Raw genomic sequence first — 20,296 nt, 5'->3', positions numbered from 1 at the left:
ATAACCATACAGCTCTAACATTCAATAATTATCTACAGTCTCTAGGCTTATAATTATTGTGAAATTAGTATCACAATGATCATGAAAATCACAAAATAAGAAGAAAACTTGGCAGGGTGAAGCTACTTCAACTCATACAGGAGGCCCAATGGAGATGGAGGTCAGAGTCCAGAATGTGGAGGTAGAATGTCTGTGTTTAAATCTCTCTTCTGTTACTCAATACCTGTGTGACCTTGGATAAAGCACTAACCTCCTCTGGCTCAATTTCTTCATCTGTGATTGACCTCCATGGCTTCTAACACACCTTCCAACTCTAAATACATAATCCTCAAGTGTCCATCAGCCTCTGTCCGATCTTACTGCTGTGTGAACTTGGTCAAATCACCTAGTCTTAACTTCTTCATCTGTAAAATAAGAAATTCTAACTTAAGGTCTGGGATTCTATGATCTCTACTAATAAAAACTGCTTCCTGGAGGACAGTCTTCTCCATTTGGGAAGGGTTCTAATTGTTAAAAGGTTCTTTCTTATTAAATTGAAATTTGCCTCTCTGCAAGTCTGATTGTTTCTATTTCATTACTCTGAGATTAAACAGAAGCCTAATTCCCTACTTCACAGGCAGTTAAACAATAAGTGACAAACTCAGATTTATATAGTTCTGTACAGAGACAAAAATCACATAGGATGAGAAAGTATGGCTACATTGTGATATATGCCAGCAGATGGTAACTCTATTAGGATTCACCATAATGATGAGATTCGTTACATTATCACAATATATAGCACTCTAAGATTTATAATGGTGATAATAAGGATCTGACTCAGGGGATAGAAAAGGGAATGGATACCAGATGCTGTGAAAATGGTTGACAGAATTTGACAATTAAAAGGATGTGAGGGAGAGAAAAATACCAAAGACAACCTTGATGTTTTGAACCTAGGAGACTGTGCAAAGAAATGGTAGTATTGCAGACAGAAATAATGAAGTCAGAAGAATAACTTTAAGAGTAAAAAACTAGGTTTGAGCAATGTGACAAGGCAGAAAGAGCTAGCAACATAGGCTGAAATCTAGAGAGGAGATAGAACTGAAAAGATACACATCTGTGTCAATACACAACTCGCTGGAGACCCTACATGGACTTTAGCATGAGAGGTGCTGCCCCCTTCACATATACACCATATCTACTTGTTATTTACTTGTCTATATTTTTCCCCACTAAAAGGGTATTTTGAAAGAATTTGCCTCAGGTTTATGGGGGAAGTGTTTCATCTATATTTTTTCTAATTATGTTATTTCAGTAAATGCCTCTGCTCATGCTACGTCCTCGAGCTGATTAGTAAACATAAACACATCAGTAGGGACTCACAAGCTAGAATTATTGAGCCATACAAATCTAAAGAGCCCCAAAGCTGGGTACAATGGCCTTGTTTGAAGGCATCTCTTTAGGAGCTGGGGATGCTTCCAGCCTGAGATTACAGCTTTGAGTCATATTCTCTTTATAATTTGTGTTGAGTAATTTACAACCCACTCTTAAGTCATTTACCATGTAAAACTTTGTATTACAATTACTTGTGATGATCTCCAATTCCCCTACTATGAGAGCCTGACAAGCATGATCTAAACTTTACATCTCCTCTGACACTGCTGCTGACCTTTACAGCTGGAATTCCCTCTCCCCTCTGCCAATGTGGAATTCCCAGACTCCTCTCAAAGCTCAGCTCAAGACATCACAAGTCTCTTTTGGTTTCCCCAGTTGTTAGTGACACCCCTTCCTGTAGTGTTCTTGGTTGGTTTTCCTGGAGGTCTCTGGAGCAGCCTTTGTTTCAGTTCAGTGCAATCACCGCAAGAATAGCCAGGTGTTAAAGTCCAAATTCTTTATTGCCTCCTTGCCTGGGACCCGGTTAGCTTTTCATGAGGCCCTTCAGATGGGCCTAGGTCTCAGGGAGGGGGGAGCAGGCCAGACCAGCCACCACAAAGCTGATGAAGATGGAAATGAATCCGAGTTTGGGGGCTTTTGCTTCAACCTCCAGCCACCACAAAGGTGGATGATGGAACGAATCCCACCCTGCCCGAGTTTGTCCCAGTTCATATACTCTATCACGGTTAAATCCATTCATTATATTGAGTGTGAGCCAATCATTATATCACTAGGGAACCATTATTTGTTGTAGGATTAAATCAATCATACTGAACGAGAGAACTATCAATCACCATGCTAACCTAGATAACCATTGTCTCATCAATTCCACCGGGTTAGCTCCTTGTAACAATCCTTGTTTCAAATACAGGGCTCAGGCCCATAACATCTCCCAAACACAGGGATTTTGCGTTTCATGGTTGCCCTTTGCCTTTCTTTTTGTGCCTCGCGCTCAGAGAGCTATCTCCAATCACCCTGATCTACATCTGGCCATTGGACCCAGAGGCTCTGGAGGGGAAAGTAAGGTTGGCCCTCCTTATTCAAATCCAATTCCCTGGCGCGTCACGGCCCCCCCTCCCCGATGTCACCGCGCTCTTCAAGAATAAAGGACAAACAACAGCGCTTGGTACAGGGTCTATCACACAGTAGGCGCTGTCTGCCTATTAGATATGTACATCTACATAGAACAGATGCGTATAGTGTTACTAAACGCTTGCTGTACTGCTAGAAGGTTCGATGTTTGTAGGGGAACTGCAACCCCTGCCGGGCTCAAGTGGGAATTCGGCTGCGCTGTGTGGGGGACCCGGGGCGGAGAGGAGTGGGGCCGTCGGCTGGGGCTCCGTAGGGGGCGGAGGCTGGGGGGGGGAGGGGGGACTGCGTCCGGGAGAGTGCTCTGCGGCCATCCTCTCCCAGCCGGCCACCCAGGCCCAGGGCACGTCGCCCAGAGGGAGTGGGTAGGGGGCGCGCGCAGCCCTGGGTTCGCGCTTGTGGGAGGGAGGAGAGCGGGGCCCCGCCAGGCCCAGCTCGCCGGGAATGGGAGCCTCCCCAGACGCCCAAAGACCCCTCCCGAAGTTCGCCCCCTGCCGGCACGCGGGGCCGGGTCTGGCCGCCAGGGACTGACCCGCCCCTCTCTCCCGGGAGGCAGGGCGGAGGAATCCCAGGCGCGCGCGCGCGCTCATTGGTCCCCGGGGCGTTCACCCTCACACCCCTCCTCCGGCCTCGGCCATCCCGACTCACCCGCCACTCCGGAGATGGCCGAGACTTCCCCCGCGCGAAAGAAACCTCTGACCGGAAGCGAAGGTCTCTGGCCTAGCCAGGCCGGGAGGGCCCGCGCGGCCCCTCTAGGCGGCGGGGAGGATTCGACATCTCAGTGGCCGGCCTCTGCCCCACCTACAGTTTCAATACCCAATGTGAGGCTCTCCTAAGCTTTTTGTTTTCATCCTCCCGTTATGTATGTACCAGTGTTTCCGTCTTCTCTGCTTGGCTGGTTAAGAAAGTAAGGTTGGTTGATTCTTTTTAAATAGCTCCCCCGCTTGCCGATAAAAACTGATTCTCTGTATGTTATCTACTTCCAAGGAGCTTGTCTCCTCCCTCCCTCCCCCAAATGCTTTTCTATCACAAGCCACAGTGCCCCTCCTTCTCCTTTCCTCATCCGTTAGCTCCTTTCCCGGTACTTGCACACACGCCCCGCTTTCCCCATCCTTAAAAAAGCCTTCCTTTGCTGCTGCCATCCTTCTCACGCTCTCCCCATGCCCGCCCCCTTTCATAACCAAATTTACTTAAAGCTTTGTCGGCTGAATCCGCTGTCATGCCTCCCACTGACTTCTCTTCACCATGCAAACTTATTTCGCACCTTAGCTTAGACGGGTCCCTCCAAAGCTATCAATGATCTTTTCAGGGCTAAATCATAGAATTATAGATGGAGAGCTGGAAAGGGTCTAGACTTTTCTAGATAAGGAAGTCCCACAGAGTGTCTGAGATAAATCCTAAACCCAACCAGGGCTTCCTAATTCCAAGTCCTGCACAAGACTATGCTACACTGACTCCGTCCCATCCTCGTTCTCCTCCTACCTACTGACTACGTTTTTTTTTTAGTCTTTGTTGTTTGTCATACTGCTTACTAAATGTGGTTGTTTTTCTAGAGTGATGATGATGCTAGGCTTCCTCACCTTTTCTCTATTATTTCTTCCTAGTGATCTTATAAGTTCATGTACCAATTCTATGCAGATGACAATTCAGTTAATACATCCAGCACTATTCTCCTGAAGTACCTTATCAGTGAACCATGCTGGACAACTCCACCTGGCTGTCCCCTCAGCATCTCAAACTTGACATGTCCAAAATGGAATTCATCTTTCACCCCAAACCCATCCTTTTTCCAAATGATACCATTTTTGTCAAAAGTCATATTATTCTCCTAGAAGGGGACTGTTAATTTTTAAATCTAAAGCAGATTAAGGCCCTTTTGTCTTTAGCATTCAGGAAGTTAACATTTAAAATGAAAATACAAAAACATAAAAGTTTTAATGTATCAGTATTCTGGGTCTGTTCTGATTCTGGAAGAATTAATTACCTGGAGTGAGGACCCTTTTGAAAAAGCCATTGTAACCAAAGCAGAATTGAGGTACATTTACTATGGGAGGAAAAGGCAATCGTGGAGGGATTTTTCTCCTAGTATAAAGTCCCCTGCCTTTCTGAGAAGGTTAAAGTAAAAATTCCCTGAACTTTAAACTGGAATTGAGAATGGCAAGTCCATTCTCCATTTTATAGCAAGAAATAGGACTGCCATCAAGTCCATCTGAAAATTAAAATAGAGCAAAGTTGTTTATTACTTTTTGAGTAGTGAAGATACAGCTGTTAGTAACCAGCAGAGAACCAGGGATCAGCAATCATGTTATAACAGCATGGGGCAAGGCTCACAAGAAATTACATGGCATACTGAAGGGGGAGTGCAACTGTTCCTTTAAAATTATCCCACTTAAACTGTGTTCCCTTTTGATCTTGTGAGTCTCAGGCCCTCCTGGGAAAGCATATCTCCCCAAATTAAGTTGTGTCATTATTCAATTACAAATCTTGGTCAAAAAGCACCCCTTTGATCTTTTGGGGATGCCAGAGCCTTTGAATTCTAATCGCAGATCTGGGCCTGGGAACTTAGGCTTTCTTTTCAACCTAAAATCTGAGCCTCAGGATTCCTTTTTAAAGGGCAATTTCTGAACTCATTCTTTGCAGAAGGTCCAAAGCAGGACCCTGCCCGCTGAGAAAGCATTCTCTTCTTAGTGCCAGCCTCCATTTCCCTAATAGGACTTTGCCACTAAAGAAGTCAGTCTATTAGCAAATTTCCTATCCAACAATAAACTTCCATTTTAGCCAGTTAATATTTCAGGTTCATGAATTCCTTCACGAAGAATTTGCGTTGACTAAAACGGGATTTTCACAACTTTCTGACTTCATCAATACCCACATGTCTTCTGGGATTATAAGATTGGAGCAGTGTTGGTCTCCACGCAATGGAGGTGTAAACTGCTTCTGCATACATGTATTTGCATGCATGTATGTGTATGAATGTATGTATATATATACACACTGTATGTTATATAGTGTAATTTTAGATGTGGGTCCACATCTATATATAAAAGTATATGTATATATGTATACACACATGTGAAACCCAAGTTTTATGGGGAAGTGCTTTATTGGTAGTCCTCTATGCTTTTTATTATTGAATGTATTATTGAATAAATTGTCATCTAGCTGACTAGTAAAGTTGACACATGGGTAAAGGCTCATAAGTTATGGTATTTTTTGGTTTTTTATTAAATATGTACTCTTGGAATACAATAAACTTGGTATTCCAAGGCCTCTTCTTCAAGATCTACCACATGAATTGGTGGCTGCCCCAAGGTTATTTCTATCATTTCATTTTGCACATCAACATTCCATCTTCTCCCTTATTATATTTACAAGCTAAATAACACATCAGTCATTATAGGGCTTTGCAGTTCACAGATTGGAATGTGGCCTCTGTGGGTGTCAAATACTGACCTTGTCTCCTTAGCCAACCTTTTGTTTTTACTCAAATTCATTTCATGTTTTTTGAAAAGATCTTGGAAATAACTGACCATTAGATATGTCAAATACTGACCTTGTCTCCTTAAACAATCTTTTGTTCTTAGTCAAATTCATTTTCATGTTGTCTGAAAGGATCTTGAAAGTAACTGACCGTTAGATAATGATCTGTTAAGGACTTTGATATCTCTTCTCTTCTTCCTTCCTCTCTCATCCTGTCACTCCCTCTGCCCCATTCTTTGGGCCAAAAATGGAAAGCCTACTATTAGCCTGAGAACACTGCCTCTATTTTTAGCTAGATGTAATGACTTAAGAATTAGCCTATCTTTATTAATCTACACCCTACTATGACAGAGATGGGCCCAGATGATAGCATAATAGGGCTTTGCCCATGCCCAAATTACCTAAGATAGACACACTTATAAGGGAGATCTACAGAAACCTGCTTCAGAGAGAAGACATTATGAACTCTGTGTGTGTGAAGCCTCTTTGCTGGCTTCTATAATACTATCAAATTGGGATAGTCATTCTCTCTTTCCAGTTGTTTCTGACAGCTAAAGGTCCTGTTTACAGTACACAGTGTGGACACAATGAACTGAGCTGGTTGTCTATCAGGCAATAGAGGCCAGAGTAATCAATATCAGAATAGTCCTGGGGAGCTACAGAGTAGAAACTTTATGTTCAGTACCACTTGAATAATATTCACTTGAGACCTTTAGGACCCACTAAAAAATGTGCCCAAGATACCACAAGACCAGCTGGGTAGCATTAATCACACAATAATCACCATGAGATAAGCAAGGACCAGGGGAGCCCATCAGAAACCCATACCATCAATTACAGGGCCTACTGAGAGCAGCACAATGACATTACCAGAAGATAGTCAGTGATATTACAGCATCAGAGGGATGTTGCTCTTCCACATATATTCTTTGTGTGGGGGCCCTTTGTATGTGTTCACTCTTGTGCGGGTTTAAGAGGGGAGTGCCCTATTGCAAATCTTACTATTTTATTTCATTGGATTCCCTTGCTTTGAAATAATTGCATCTTCAATCCAACTAGGCAAAAAGTGAACACTTCAATGGGAGCTAGTGAGTCTTCATTTTAAATGGAGTATAGAACTACAGAATATTTTGAAACCATGTTAGCTATTCTTGGGGGACCACATTTCAGAGCAGGGTATCCCAGGAGCAGTATATGCCAGTGATCATCCTCCATCGCTGGGATATATTCCTTCTTCATCTTAGTTTCTTGGGATTCTTATTTTCCTTTAGTATTCAGCTCAAATGCTACCTCCTCTGTGAAATATTACCTAGCCCCCAATTATTAGTACTCTCTCCCACCTCCAATTGCCTTTTACTTATAAATGATTGAAAAAAATATTAAGCTCTTACTACATTATGCTATTATGCTAAGAGAGAGAGAGCCTAAAGACACAAATAGAAGAATAAAAATAGGTCTGTCTATGCTCCTAAGGAGCATACACTCTAAATGAGGAAGACAGCCCAAGGGGAACAACAATGGGGAATTCTGCCTCTGTGTGATGGAAAAGCCTTCTTTACTTAAGGATACAGAATGTAGCAGTGTAGTAGTGCTCAAGGATCATTAGGATAGAGCATAAAGAGAGCCCATGTATCTTAAGGAAACAGTGTCAGGAAAGATAATAAATTCTGGAGGATTTGAGGATGCCTTATTGAATCAGTTCAACTCTATACTCAAATCCTTTGGCCTCTGTCCTATAATCCGTCAAGTCTTGCCAAGCTTCAACCAGACTACTCTTACATTTTCACCTTCAATCTTGTTCACATGCTGCTGAATGAAACTGAAAGTCATGAAACTGTAATAACTATGAGCATTACAAAGGTATTATAATATAACAAATTTTTAAAAACTGAATTTTAAATTAAAAAATAAACATTAAGCATTTAAAAAGTAAAGACAGAAAAGGCTTTTCAAGACCAAATAGCCTATAATCATGTTCAAGAAAGAACTCATTAATATCCTCAAAATTAAATCAATATATGATTTTAATACTCAGTGACTTCAATACAAAGGCTTCAGAAACATGGAAAAACATCAAAATACATCAGAAAATGTGGCTCAAAATTATGAAATGAAAGAAGTTTATAGAACACATAAAAGCTTCACATCTATGTTTCATGAATACTTTCTTTGAGAAGTGTCCAAGTGGTGCTGGACCTAGCAAGCATCAAATATCACAAAAAAATTTAATTGACCATATCATAAATATGGATATTACTACCAAAAAAGACAAATAAATATCAATCTTAAAATTTTAAAATCTTTGTAAGAATAATTTACAGACATATCAAAGGCATATTCAATGAAAAGTAAGAAGGCAATAGACAGGCAATTATAAAATGGTACTCTACAGTAGTCACACAACCATATAGTATAGAGAATATAAAATCCCATTGTTGTGTTGTTGTTGTGTTGTGTTAACTATATAACATTATTTTATTTCATAGGGCAAAATGCTATTTCTAAAAGTCCCCTCCAATAAGGTGCCTCCTGTGCATGTCAATGGACACCCAAACTCACAACCTCAGTGTCACCCTTGGTTCTTCACTCACTCTTACATGTCCAATCTATTGCCAGTCTTGACATTTCTACTTTCATATTTCTCATATACAGTTATCCCTTACACACTGTGACATTTCCCACTGCAGTTCTGGCATAAGAAATTAAGTGGGAATTTTTTGACAATTTTGCAGAAGCCATGACCAACATACAAAGGCCAGCAGATGACACAGAGCCTATGATCAAATAGCTAACCCAGATTTTACAATAATATACTATAAACACCCCATAAAATAAAAAGAAAATATTCAGACTTCTTCTCTGGTATGAAGGGAAAGCCAAAAAAAGTTATGTGGATTTTTCAGATCGTGGAGGTAGTGTATCCCTAGTCCTAGAAATGTGAAAGAGATAATTATATGTGCCTTTTTCTCCTCTAACACAGCTACTTCCCAGGTACAGACTTTTATCACCTCACTTTTAGACAATTGCAATAGTCTCCTGGCTGGTCTTCCTGGCCCAAGGCTCTTTCTGCTCAAGCTCATCTTCTACTCAGCTACCAAAGTATTCATCCTAAAGGTCTGACCATGCTACTGCCCTATGAAATAAACTCCAGCTGCTTTCTAGTACCTTCCAGAACAAATATAAAATACTGTTATGGCTTTTAAAGCCTTTTATAATCTGACTTTAAATCCAGTTAACACTGGCCTTCCTGTTCTTTTCACAAGCCACTCCATCTCCCAACTTTGTGCCTTTTCACTGGTTATCTCCCATGCCTGGAATATTCTCCCTGTTCATTTCTATCTCCTGACTTCTTTTAAGACCCAGCTTAAATCCTAAAACTGCAAGACTTTCTCAATCTCCCTCTGGGACTAGTTTTCTTTGAGATTGCCTCAAATTTAAACTGTAAATAGCTTGTATGTACATAGTTGTTTGCATGCTGTCTCCCCACCAGAATATAAACAGGGACTATTTCTGCCTTTCCTTGTGTTTGATGCACTTAAAAGAGTGCCTGACACAAAATAAATGCTTGTTGACTTGACGTGAAAGAGGGTTTATCAATAGGTAGTAATATTCTCTATATCATCCTCTTTGCAGATGATACTGTGTAGATCATTTAAAACACTAAAATATCGCAGAGCCTTCTAAATGAGGTTCCTCATAATAATTCAAGAGTTTGACTAAACTATCCACACAAGAAAAACAAAATGGGAGAAGAATCTAGAGAATGATATGTAGCTAGATAGTTAATGTATAAAAATGATCTATTAATACAAAATCTTGGATAAAAAAATGTGCATGGACAATGAAATGCACCAAGAACTTAAGAGGGGAAGAGAGTAGGCTAGATTATATTTGGCAAATTGAGCAATGTGTTTAACAACCACAAACTTCTTGAAACAAATGTCCCTCCTTTTTTTAAAACACTAATATTCTTCTAGTGATATTAAATTGCTGTAAAACAGGAATACTGGTCCAAAGAATTAAAAGTTGCAGGTCACCCAAAAGGCAATTAAGAAAGATATGATCAACATAAGTAATATGCAACACATTACCAACTAAAAAATGAATGCCATTGTTGGTGTAAAAGATATTGTTAGAACAATATTGTCCTGGAAAACTGAAATAGGAAACACACCCTTCCTCCTTTTCAAAGAGAAGCAGTGGTTATAGATATGATATATAACATGTAGCTATTGTGTGAATTGGCTTTCCTTGAATTTTTTTTAATTACCAGGAAGGATTTAATGGGAGTGGTCTGGAGGTGAGTAGGGGTAGAATTTAGAACTCCTTTATAAGGTTAAGAGAACTAGAGGCAGCAAACTGAGTGGACAGTATAGAGTATTTACAGTAGGAAATTTATGGGAAGGTATAGACCAGGATACTACAGCATGGGGTGTAGATATAACTTGTATTATTGGAGTTCCCATACTGATGAAATTAAAGATCTGAAAAGTACCAATGAGCAAGAAAACTTTTTTTTTTATCTTACAGGTTTTAATTTGTGCCCTTCACTATTTTCTATACCACTGCTTAGATGTTGTTTTCCTGAGAGGATTATCTTCTCCCTGTTCTTTTCATTAATCAAATACAAATTTTCTGGTAGTACTCATTTCCTCCAGGTCATCTGTCATAGGGTTTAGAGTTGAAAGGGATCCATAGAGTTTATTTTATCAAGTAGCTTTCAAAATATGGCCTAAGGATGCCTAGAGGGCCTCAAGAACCTCCAGTGCTTAGCATAGTGCCTAGAACACAGCAGACAATAAATTTTTATTGTCTGAATGAAAATTACTTTCATAGTAATACTGTTTTATTTTCTAATATGATGAATATTGATAAATATAAGCTACATAAACAGAAGTTTTTTGGGAGAAATCCTCAGTAATTAATGAATGCAAAGGGGAGCTTGGGTCAAAAAGTTCAGAAAACTGATGAATCCATTCACCTGAGGTTTAACAGAAGAGGACACTGAAATTTAGAAATTAGAGATTGTATGCTCAATGTCAACACAAAGTAGTAATAGAGCTGAGATTTGAACCCATCCTCTGATTACAAATGAGGTGCTCTTTCTTCTGCACCATGATGCCCTTTTTTAATAGCACACAGAGACAGTTGAGTTTTGTTTTCTTAAGACATTACAAAAAACAACCAAAAAACCCCCCCAAAGTTGGAAATAGCCCCTCTGGTAGGGGATTATGGGGCAAACTCTACTTCTGTTCATTTTGTTCCTATTTTGGCAATGTACACGATTTTATTTCATTTCATATATAAGTTCTATTTCATTTCAATACAAGTCACACTTTTTTCATCATGATGATTCTCCTAACAACTAGTTGGCACTCAGAAAAAATAAATTAGTTACTGATTTGATCTTGATGACATTTTGAGTCTAAGAATTATTCCACCCTTATATGTTGAAAATGAGACCTAATAGCAGGTGTGGGCAACAAGGGGCTTGTCAACTTGGGTCATGTGACCTTCCTGGCCACAGCTGTGGTTCTAGCAAATAGCTTAAAGTAACAGTAGTAATGAAGCAACACCCAAACCTTGGACAATTTTCAGGAAATAAAACTGTTTAGGAAGCAAATGGGAAAAAAGATATTAGCAGAATTCAGATTTTGGTTTGGATAAAACAAAATCATATATTGTGGAAAGTGGTTTAATGCAGCTGTCTCCTATTACCCAGGAGCCAACAAAAGTTTCTGGTGATTCCCACTGTCTCTCCTCACCCCTTCCCTGGTTTTGTGGTTTTCTCAGAGGAAAGATGGCTACAAGGGCTACACAGTTGCCCCCGATTTCCTGAGCTGACTTAAGGGCACTAATACAGGAGTATAATTACAGACTAATAATCAGATTTGGTCTTAACTGCTTATCAAAATCACTTCATGGCCCAAGAGCATGACCATGAGTGATTAGATTGTCCAGATCACAATGGAGACAGCTCCCTGTTTACTACTCTAGAAGTGGGGATGGTAATACAAAACACTGGAGTAGGGACGGTGCCACATACTTAGCACTAAATTCTTGGAGCAATTTGATCCAACAAAAATAACTAAAATGCTTTAGCACACATGATACAAAACTCGGGATCATATCCCACATATTTTCCAGGGCAAGTAGGAAATCCTGTCCTTTCGGAGACAATATCATTAATCATCTAAGTGCCCAACATTTTTTGCAACTGACAGCTTCTGACATTGTTGCATTTTTTAATATCAGTATCATTATGACCCAGCATCAAACAAGGATGAGACTATTTCTGGAATTTATTTAGGCTTATGAGAGCAGTAAGGAGTTAGGAGTGTGGAAGTCTTAGTATATACTGGGAAGCAGGGATTGAGTGATTTATTCCAAAATCACTTTTGGAAGACACTCCGTTTCTAGACTAGACTAGACAAATCTAATGGATATGCTCATCCAGCTGGACAAATTTGCAACATCAGAGAAGGCAAAAATATGATCCAAAGGACTTGAGGAAAACTAATGGTGATGAGGTTTAGAGTGGTCTAGGTTCCCGGGGGTCTAGAGGTTAGTGGCTATAAGAGAGTTATTAAGAATACCCTTTAAATCGGCCACAGGTTTTGGGAGTGAAAGAATTCACTCATTCCCGAATATTAGTTGCAAAATGAAAGTTTATTAGATAGAAATCAATTTACCCAGAGACTGACTTCTATAGTGGCAGATCTATGGAAAATGGAGTTATGCACTGAGAATGCAGTTCTCAGTAGACAAAAAGTCCTGGCAGCTGAGTGAGCCACCAAGGTCCATCTGTAAAGACTTTAGTTGATGGAAGCTTATTATATTGGGTGTCTTGGTGGGGGTTGGGAAGCCCTAGCAGATCAGAACCAGTGGGGGCTGGATGGCCCAAGCAAGTCAGAATGGGGGCTGGGACAAGCCTGGATCTCCTATTGGAATTCAAAGGGGTGCTTTTTGACCAAGATTTGTAATTGAATCAAAGGCTCTGGCATCCTGGAAAGACAACTTATCTAGAGAGGATATGCCTCAGCCAGAAGGTGGCTGGGACTCTGAAAGGAATCACAGATCAATAGGAAATACAGTTTCTTAAAGGGACCTCAACCTGCTTCAATGGGTCTAGACTAAGTATTACCAAGCTAAATAGTGATCCCATACAACTAGAAGCCACCTGAAAATGGCATCTTAACATTGGTAGCATGGGGAAGTTATGGCATGTACTTTCAATATACCCTGGAGGTCCAGGATAGGAAGAAGTTTGTGAAATGCAACAGTAGAAGTAACTACTATGGACAGCGTAGACAGTAATTACTGTCTATGAATCAGTAGAATGTGCTAGTGTAGAATATAGTGGAATACAAAATCAGTAGAAAATAGAATGTGTTATATTGGGCCTGACCTTGAGCTTATGTTTTTTCATCAGGGAGCCCAGATACTCAAATTTCTGGTGCAAGCAGGTTTTCCTTGATGGGAGAACTAAGTAATTACTCTCCACCTCCTGGATTCAGGGGCTAAAATCTGCTGGCAGCTTGAGTACAGCATTATCAGTGGAGAGAAGCATTGAGTGCTTAGCATAAGGCACAGAGCACATAAAAAAAAGACCATCCTTTCCCCCTCAAAAAGAGTAAGGGAGGAGAGGGGAGGCTTTATATCCACTCTTAAAGGATTATGGACATGTCTTTTGACTCCAAATCATTTTGAAGAATACTTTACAAAGTGTAATCTTGTAGAGTATAGAAAGCATTATCTTCTAATTTAGCAACACAAGTCCTCAGAAGAACATTATCAAACAATAAGTATATTATTAAGCACTACAGGCACATAATAGATGATTAATAAATGTTAGTTGACTGGCTGGGGAATACAAAACAAAACGAAAAACCTTTCCCTGCTCTCCAGACTTCATCAGTATGAGAAACAAAATGGAGAAGCTGAATAAAGTCTTACACCAGTAAATCTTCAGGAAGTTTTTTATACTTTTCCCTATGCAACATTGCAGTCTAGTGATAGAGAAAACTGTGAGGAATATATAAAAAAGGGAAGAGCTGTTTTTCTAAGCTTGTGAGGAACATAGCTGCCTTCACTTCTGCAGTATTATTTAGGGGACCATGAAGGAACCTCAAAGATGTAGTTGGTCATCTTGGAGTTAGAAAACTAGCCTGGCCAATTCCAACAGGTTTGTGACAAAAAGAGTCATCTGCAGCTAGAAAGAGAACCATAGGGACTGAATGAGAATCACAATATAGTTTTTTCACCTTTTTTGTTGTTGTCATTTGCTTGCATTTTTTCCTTTTTGATCTGATTTTTCTTGTGCAGCATGATAACAATTGAAATGTTTAGAAGTGCATGTTTAACTTATGTTACTTGCTATCTAGGGGAGGGAGGGAGGGAAAGAGAGGGAGAACTATTTCGAACATAAAGTTTTGCAAGGGAGAATGTTGAAAACTATCTTTGCATGTATTTTGAAAATAAAAAGATATCTTTTTTTATCTTACCCAGAGGATACAATATTTTTATTATAATTTTTTATTGACAGAACATATGCCTGGATAATTTTTTACAACATTATCTCTTGCACTCATTTCTGTTCCAAATAAAAAGTTATCTTTTAAAAAAGTAAGAAAAAGTGGTGGGGGAAACTAGGAAAGTTTGGACAGAGAACTAGCTTGTTACTGAACAAGTTTAATTAGAGAAGGTATTAAATACTTGGGAGATTTAGGAGAGCTAGAGGATTCAGGATAGATGTTACATGAAGAGAGAAATTAAATTGGCATGAGGAAGAGATGGCTTGGAGGAAAGGATTCCTTGACTGGTGCAGTGTTAAGTACAGAATGAAGGCATGTGTGGGTTATGTGAGATCTGATCAGTGAGAGGTTATTCATAAAAACCTGATAGAGCAGGAAAGCACCTAAGAGATCACCTCTATTAATTAACATTCATTACCCACTATGTGCTTCAAAAAAATAATTTCAAGAAAAAGAACTAAAAATTGGCAGGATAATGACATGCAAAAAATGGCACCGAGTTGTGCTCTGAAAGAGAGTTGGGTGATTCTAAGGACATGTACATCAGCCATCTTGTATAGAAAACACCTATATAAGGTCAGAGGTGGAAGACAGAATACTGTTTACAGGGAATAGGTAGTAGGTTAGCTTACCCTGAATAAAAAAACATGAAAAGAACACTATAAGACAATCCTAGATGTCCGGATCACAAATTTATGTTTTATTGTGTTAGTAATGGGAGGCCCTTGAAAGTTAAGCAGGCAAGTGTGATGGCTGGATTTGTATCTCGTCATTATCAACTAGACAGCTGTGAGGAGGATGGAGTGAGGAAAAAATGGAGATTCTAATTGGGAGGCTATTTTAATAATCTAGTGGAGCCTGAAATAGGATAGAAGCTGCCTAAATGGAGAACAATTGGGTAGAAATGAGAAGTGACATGTCTTAACAACTGGTTCAATCTGAGAAGTGAGAGAGAAAACATGGATGAACCTGTGGTTGTAAAATTTGGAAGGAAAGGTTTGGGGAGAAATAAGAGCTCTATTTGAACCTGGCTGAGGTTGAAATGTCTACAGGACATTAGAAGAACATCCACAGTAAGTGAAGATGATTTAAAAACAGATTAAGGCTAAATAGATTTTGGTGCTACCTGCATAGAGCCAATATCAAAACCAAACAAGTGTAAAGACAAAGGCCCACCCAGGACAAAGCTTTAGGGGTTGCCCACATTTAGTGGTTGAAAGGATGATTACCCAAAACTGACTAAAGAATGATTAGGCAGATAGAAGAACCAAAAGAAAGAATAACATCACAAGAATGAAGGAAGGATGATGTCCAGGAGTGATTCTTCCAAAGTGTCAAAAGTTGCTGAGGGGCCATATAGGACTGAGAAAAATTCTTAGTAACCTTGGTTTTAATTAGAAGTTGACACATGGGTAGAAGATGAGAAAAATGGAGGCAGCAAGTATAGATAATGCTTTCAGAGGAATTTGGCTATAAAGGGGAAAATACTGATAAGAACATGAGAGGATGGTAGGGATAAGTGAAGATTTTTTTTTCTTTTGTCAACATTATTTTAATGCAATAAAGTTACTGAAATGACATTTAAATCACTTCCCATTCCACAAAAATCACTTCCCCTTCCTACAATGACCAGTGAGAAAACTCAAATGCAAAATTGTTTGTAACAAGTAAGTTATTTCATCCAATAAAGACATGTGTGCCCACATCTCCTGGATCAACATCTCTAAAGAGTTATACAAGTTAATTGTGATATCAGATTACCCTCATTAAAGAATAAAGCACAAAACCCCCATTATTATTTGACATTATAACAATTTAACTTTCTCCTAAGGCATTGGTATGTGCACAGAAAGCTTCTAAGTGAAAAATGGAGAAAAGATTTCTTACAGAAATCAAAAGATTCCTCTGCTGAATGCAACCATGTCAGACAAATTTTTTCAGGCAAAATCTGGCTTATATGTTCTCTTCACTTGAATATGGCTACAATTCAAGTGAAAAAATTTTAAGGATGTGGGAAACTCTGGCATGTTATCAGGCTGTGGCAAAGAGAATCAAGAGAGATTGAAAATAAAGAGTATCACAGAAGATACAAAAATTAAAGGGATCCAAGCTAATACCTCATTTTATAGAAGAAGAGATTGAAGCCCAGAAAAGATGAGACTTAACCTCATGCAAGTAAATCAGGATCACAGACCAGATTAGAATATAAATCTTATTTGCAGTCCAAAAAGTTAGGCTAGAAAATCCATCTAAGGTCAACTTTGCTTGCTTTTTTCTAATGCTCTCATATAAGGTTGTGAATTAGTTATCTATGTACTTATCATGCACTGAACTGAGCTCAATAGTTGTATCATGCCCACCCTACTAGGTTGCAAAAGGATTAAAAGAGGGTTCCTGTAGATAAATCCATCATAGAGGATTCTTGTCAATTCTAAGATTTTTGTGGACAACAGAACAAACATTTTTAAAGCATGTATGTGCATTGAGGATAGAGACAACCCTGTTCTCAACATTAAGTACTTAAGTCAGTCAAAATAAGGGAATATGAAGGGACACCATTAATCACCAATTGATCAGAGACGGCATGTGGTTAAAATCTGAGCTGAGCCTTGAAATGTTTGGTAGGGTCTAGAATCTATATGAATGCACAGAAACAGGAGATAGCATGTCAAATTTAGGACATAAGCTGGTATGCCAGTTTGGCTGAAACTAGCATGTGAGGAGAGTAATATAAAATAACTATCAATGAGTTATTATTTATTAACAATCAATCCATGCATCAGCAGAATTTATGAAGGGTTTTAAAGATTAGGTTGAGAAAATTTTTTCCGCCCCTGAATGTAATAAGAGAGAAGAGACAAAAAATCAGACCCATTTTAATAAGTTTTGGTTGCTGTGTACAAGATAAATTGTAAACAGAAAATTGGGTTATTAGAATAGTCCACATTATAGGTAATAAGGTCCTGAACTAAGATGGTGGGAATTTGAATCAAAAAAGAGAACTGATAGGAGGGGCACAAGAGAAATAAAATGGATTTGATTAACTGGGGCAGAGGTTGGCAAGTATGGAAAAGGAAGAGTCAAGGTGATAAACTTGGGTGATTAGGATGGATAGATCTTTAAGGAAATATGAATTCTGCTTTCAATTTGAATTTTAGATGATTACTGGAAATCCAGGTGAAAAAATCCAGAAAAATCCAGGAGTGAGTTTCAGTGGCTCCCATTACCTCTAAGATAAAGCAATACTTATGCTTGGCAATTAATGACCTTTATAACTTAGCCCCAACCTATCTTTATGAACCAATTTCACACTATTCTTCCTCAAGTGCTTAAGCATATTTCTTCTCCATCTCCTCACTTCTGCCTCAAAAATCCCCCTTGCAAACTCAGTTCAAAGGCCAACTCCTAAAGGAAGCCTTTCCTGATTTCTCCCAAGTAGAATATATGCTCCTTCAGAGCAGAGACCATCTTGTTTATTCTTTTATCTTCTGCACCTATCAGTGCCAGGCAACAAATGCTTGTTGAATTGGATTGAATGCAGGACTAGAATTCAGGAGAGTTCTCAAGATGGAATATATACACTTGGGAGCCAATGATACTTAAACTTTCCATGTAGTCCCAAAGAGAGGATAAACAGGTGAGCCAAAGTAACCTTGTTGCTTTTCCTTATGACTCTACTGCATTGTTTTTGTTCTGGCTATTGTCCAAATCTGAATTATAATTCTGCTCACCTCCACCTTTTAGAATCATTCTAGTTTCTTTCAGGACTTAGCTCAAACGCCAAAAAAAAGTTGGTGCTTCAAGTTGAAGCTTATCTGTTCCTCCCCAGTCCCTCAAATAACATATATTTTAAGAATATCTATATATGCATGTAGTCTATCTCAGCTAGATTGGAAACTTCTCAAGGCCAGGAATTGTTTTACTTTTATCTCTGATTCCTAACAATTAACAGAGTACTTGGCACATAATAGGTCCTTAATATAGCTTCTAGATTGACCCAAGTACTAAGGCAAAGCTTTAAGGGACATCCACATTTGGGGCAAGAGATGGATGATGATTCAGCAAAAGAGAATAGGAAATTAGACAGAAGAACATTGAGAGAACAAACTGAGCCAAGAGTAGAGTCAGAAGAAGGGGATGGTTAAGTGTCTAATACTGCAAAAAGGGAAAACCCATAAAGAATGAGAAAAGGCTATCACATTTAACAATTAAAGAAATTATTGTAACTTTAGAAAGAGCTGCCTGAATTTCCTAGTGAGAAAGACAGTCACATTTGCAGGGAATCAGGGAGTGGCAGTGAAGAGATTGATGCATGTGGCTGTTCATTTCACCCTTCCTGCCCAAATTTGATTATACATTCATTTTCTGTTAATGTCTTACACAGGGATCTTCCTGCAGCTCCTGAAAGCAGGCCAATTCTGACCAGGGCATGATGGCTCCTCCTCCCACCTTCCTCTGCAGTTTGGTAAAATAACTCCTTTACCTATCTTCCACTAGCTTGGAAAAATGTTCAAGACACACATGGATGGACACGCACATACACATTCTATCTCTCTCTCTCTCTTCCCCCTCCTCTGACTGCCTCCCTCTGTCTCTGTCCTTCTGTCTCTGTCTCCATTCTCTCTGTTTTACAGATGAGTTAACTGGGACCCAAAGAAGTTGTGAGAACTGCCCAGAGCCATAGATAGTGAGCAAAACAGCCAGGATTTTAATCCAGATTTTCTGACGCCAGATCCAGTGTTCTTGGTATTACATATATACACTGTCTTACATGGAGTTACCACTCTGTGTACTATGTATCCCCATAAACTGCATTCTAGAAGTTGGAAAAGTAAGAGAGCCTGGTGGGTAGAAGATAATAGGAATGAGGATTATAATTGGAAAGGACGTTATAGGTGAACTTCCTATTTCTATATTTCTGTCCCCAAAAAGAGGGATAAAGATGAAGAGGTCTTAGCTCTTTCCATAGATATGAGATCAGATTTATGAGAAAATCTAGGCCACACCTGGGTCACCTGAATCTTGAAGAGGCATTCAAGTGGCAGACACAGCAGAACTGGAGTGAGGCATGCTTTTTTCAGGTATCCCTCCCAGTAGGGTTTGGAGCCTCCTGCTAGGGTAAAACTCAGAGGCACTTCTTGGTTTTAGATTGACTTCCTAATAACCCCTTTCTTCTTTCCTAGGTGCCACTACTGTACCCAAGTTCCTTCAAAAACAAAGAACTCAGTTTCCCAGTTATCTCTGCACCCCCTGGTCCTGAGGCAGGAATATGTAGGTATCACGGGATTTTTTAAGGTTTTTGCTGCTCTATATAGGAAGATGGATTGGATGCTTGGGAGATGGAGAAGGTCAATGAAAAGAACAAATGAGGGGAAAGTTACAAGCATCACTAAACAGATTTCCTCTGGTGTTCACTGGAATGTCATAGGAATTTCATCTCTCAGCTCTCTTGACTCAGTTACCATAGTATCTTTTTGTTTCAAGAGGCACAGCTGAGCCCACTTTCCTCCTTGGACTCAAGACAGTGCTTTTGCAACCTCCTTCCATTCAATAAGGGAGTATCCTTTTAGGACACCATTAATCCCCAGCTTCTTTTTTTGCATTAGATTTTATAAGGTAAGTAAGACACTCATATTCAGAGGGACTAACACAGGTCTTTGTTGGGCAAAAAGGACACAACTGAAATTAATGTATGTTTTGGAGTTATCCAAGATGAAGAATCAATTTGCTGCCTGCCTTCTTCATAAAGGAAGGTGCTATATGCTGGTGGATGCTCA

General features: G+C 39.4%; 1 protein-coding gene and 1 long non-coding RNA gene across 3 annotated transcripts in view; one reads left to right on the top strand and one right to left on the bottom strand.

The window, feature by feature from the left end:
• The window catches only part of LOC111719504 (zinc finger protein 135), a 43,950-nt gene that overhangs the window by 11,188 nt on the left and 12,466 nt on the right, over positions 1-20,296 (bottom strand). Inside the window, exon 4 of the mRNA XM_031947654.1 lies at positions 3,154-3,225. Within this exon, the coding sequence (XP_031803514.1) occupies positions 3,154-3,225 (72 nt within the window). The remainder of the gene's footprint in view (positions 1-3,153; positions 3,226-20,296) is intronic.
• LOC116420738 lies at positions 3,333-20,175 on the top strand. Of its 2 annotated transcripts, XR_004231151.1 has the most exons (3): positions 3,333-3,417; positions 18,904-18,984; positions 19,703-20,175. It is a non-coding gene; the product is annotated as an uncharacterized LOC116420738 (long non-coding RNA). The 2 variants fall into 2 exon arrangements; XR_004231150.1 differs by lacking the exon at positions 3,333-3,417 and having other exon boundaries at positions 18,790-18,984.

This window comes from Sarcophilus harrisii, chromosome 1, assembly GCF_902635505.1.
Source record: "Sarcophilus harrisii chromosome 1, mSarHar1.11, whole genome shotgun sequence".
NCBI lineage: Eukaryota > Metazoa > Chordata > Mammalia > Dasyuromorphia > Dasyuridae > Sarcophilus > Sarcophilus harrisii.
Note: the sequence above shows the minus strand (reverse complement) of the source record. Positions and strands in the feature narration are given on the sequence as shown.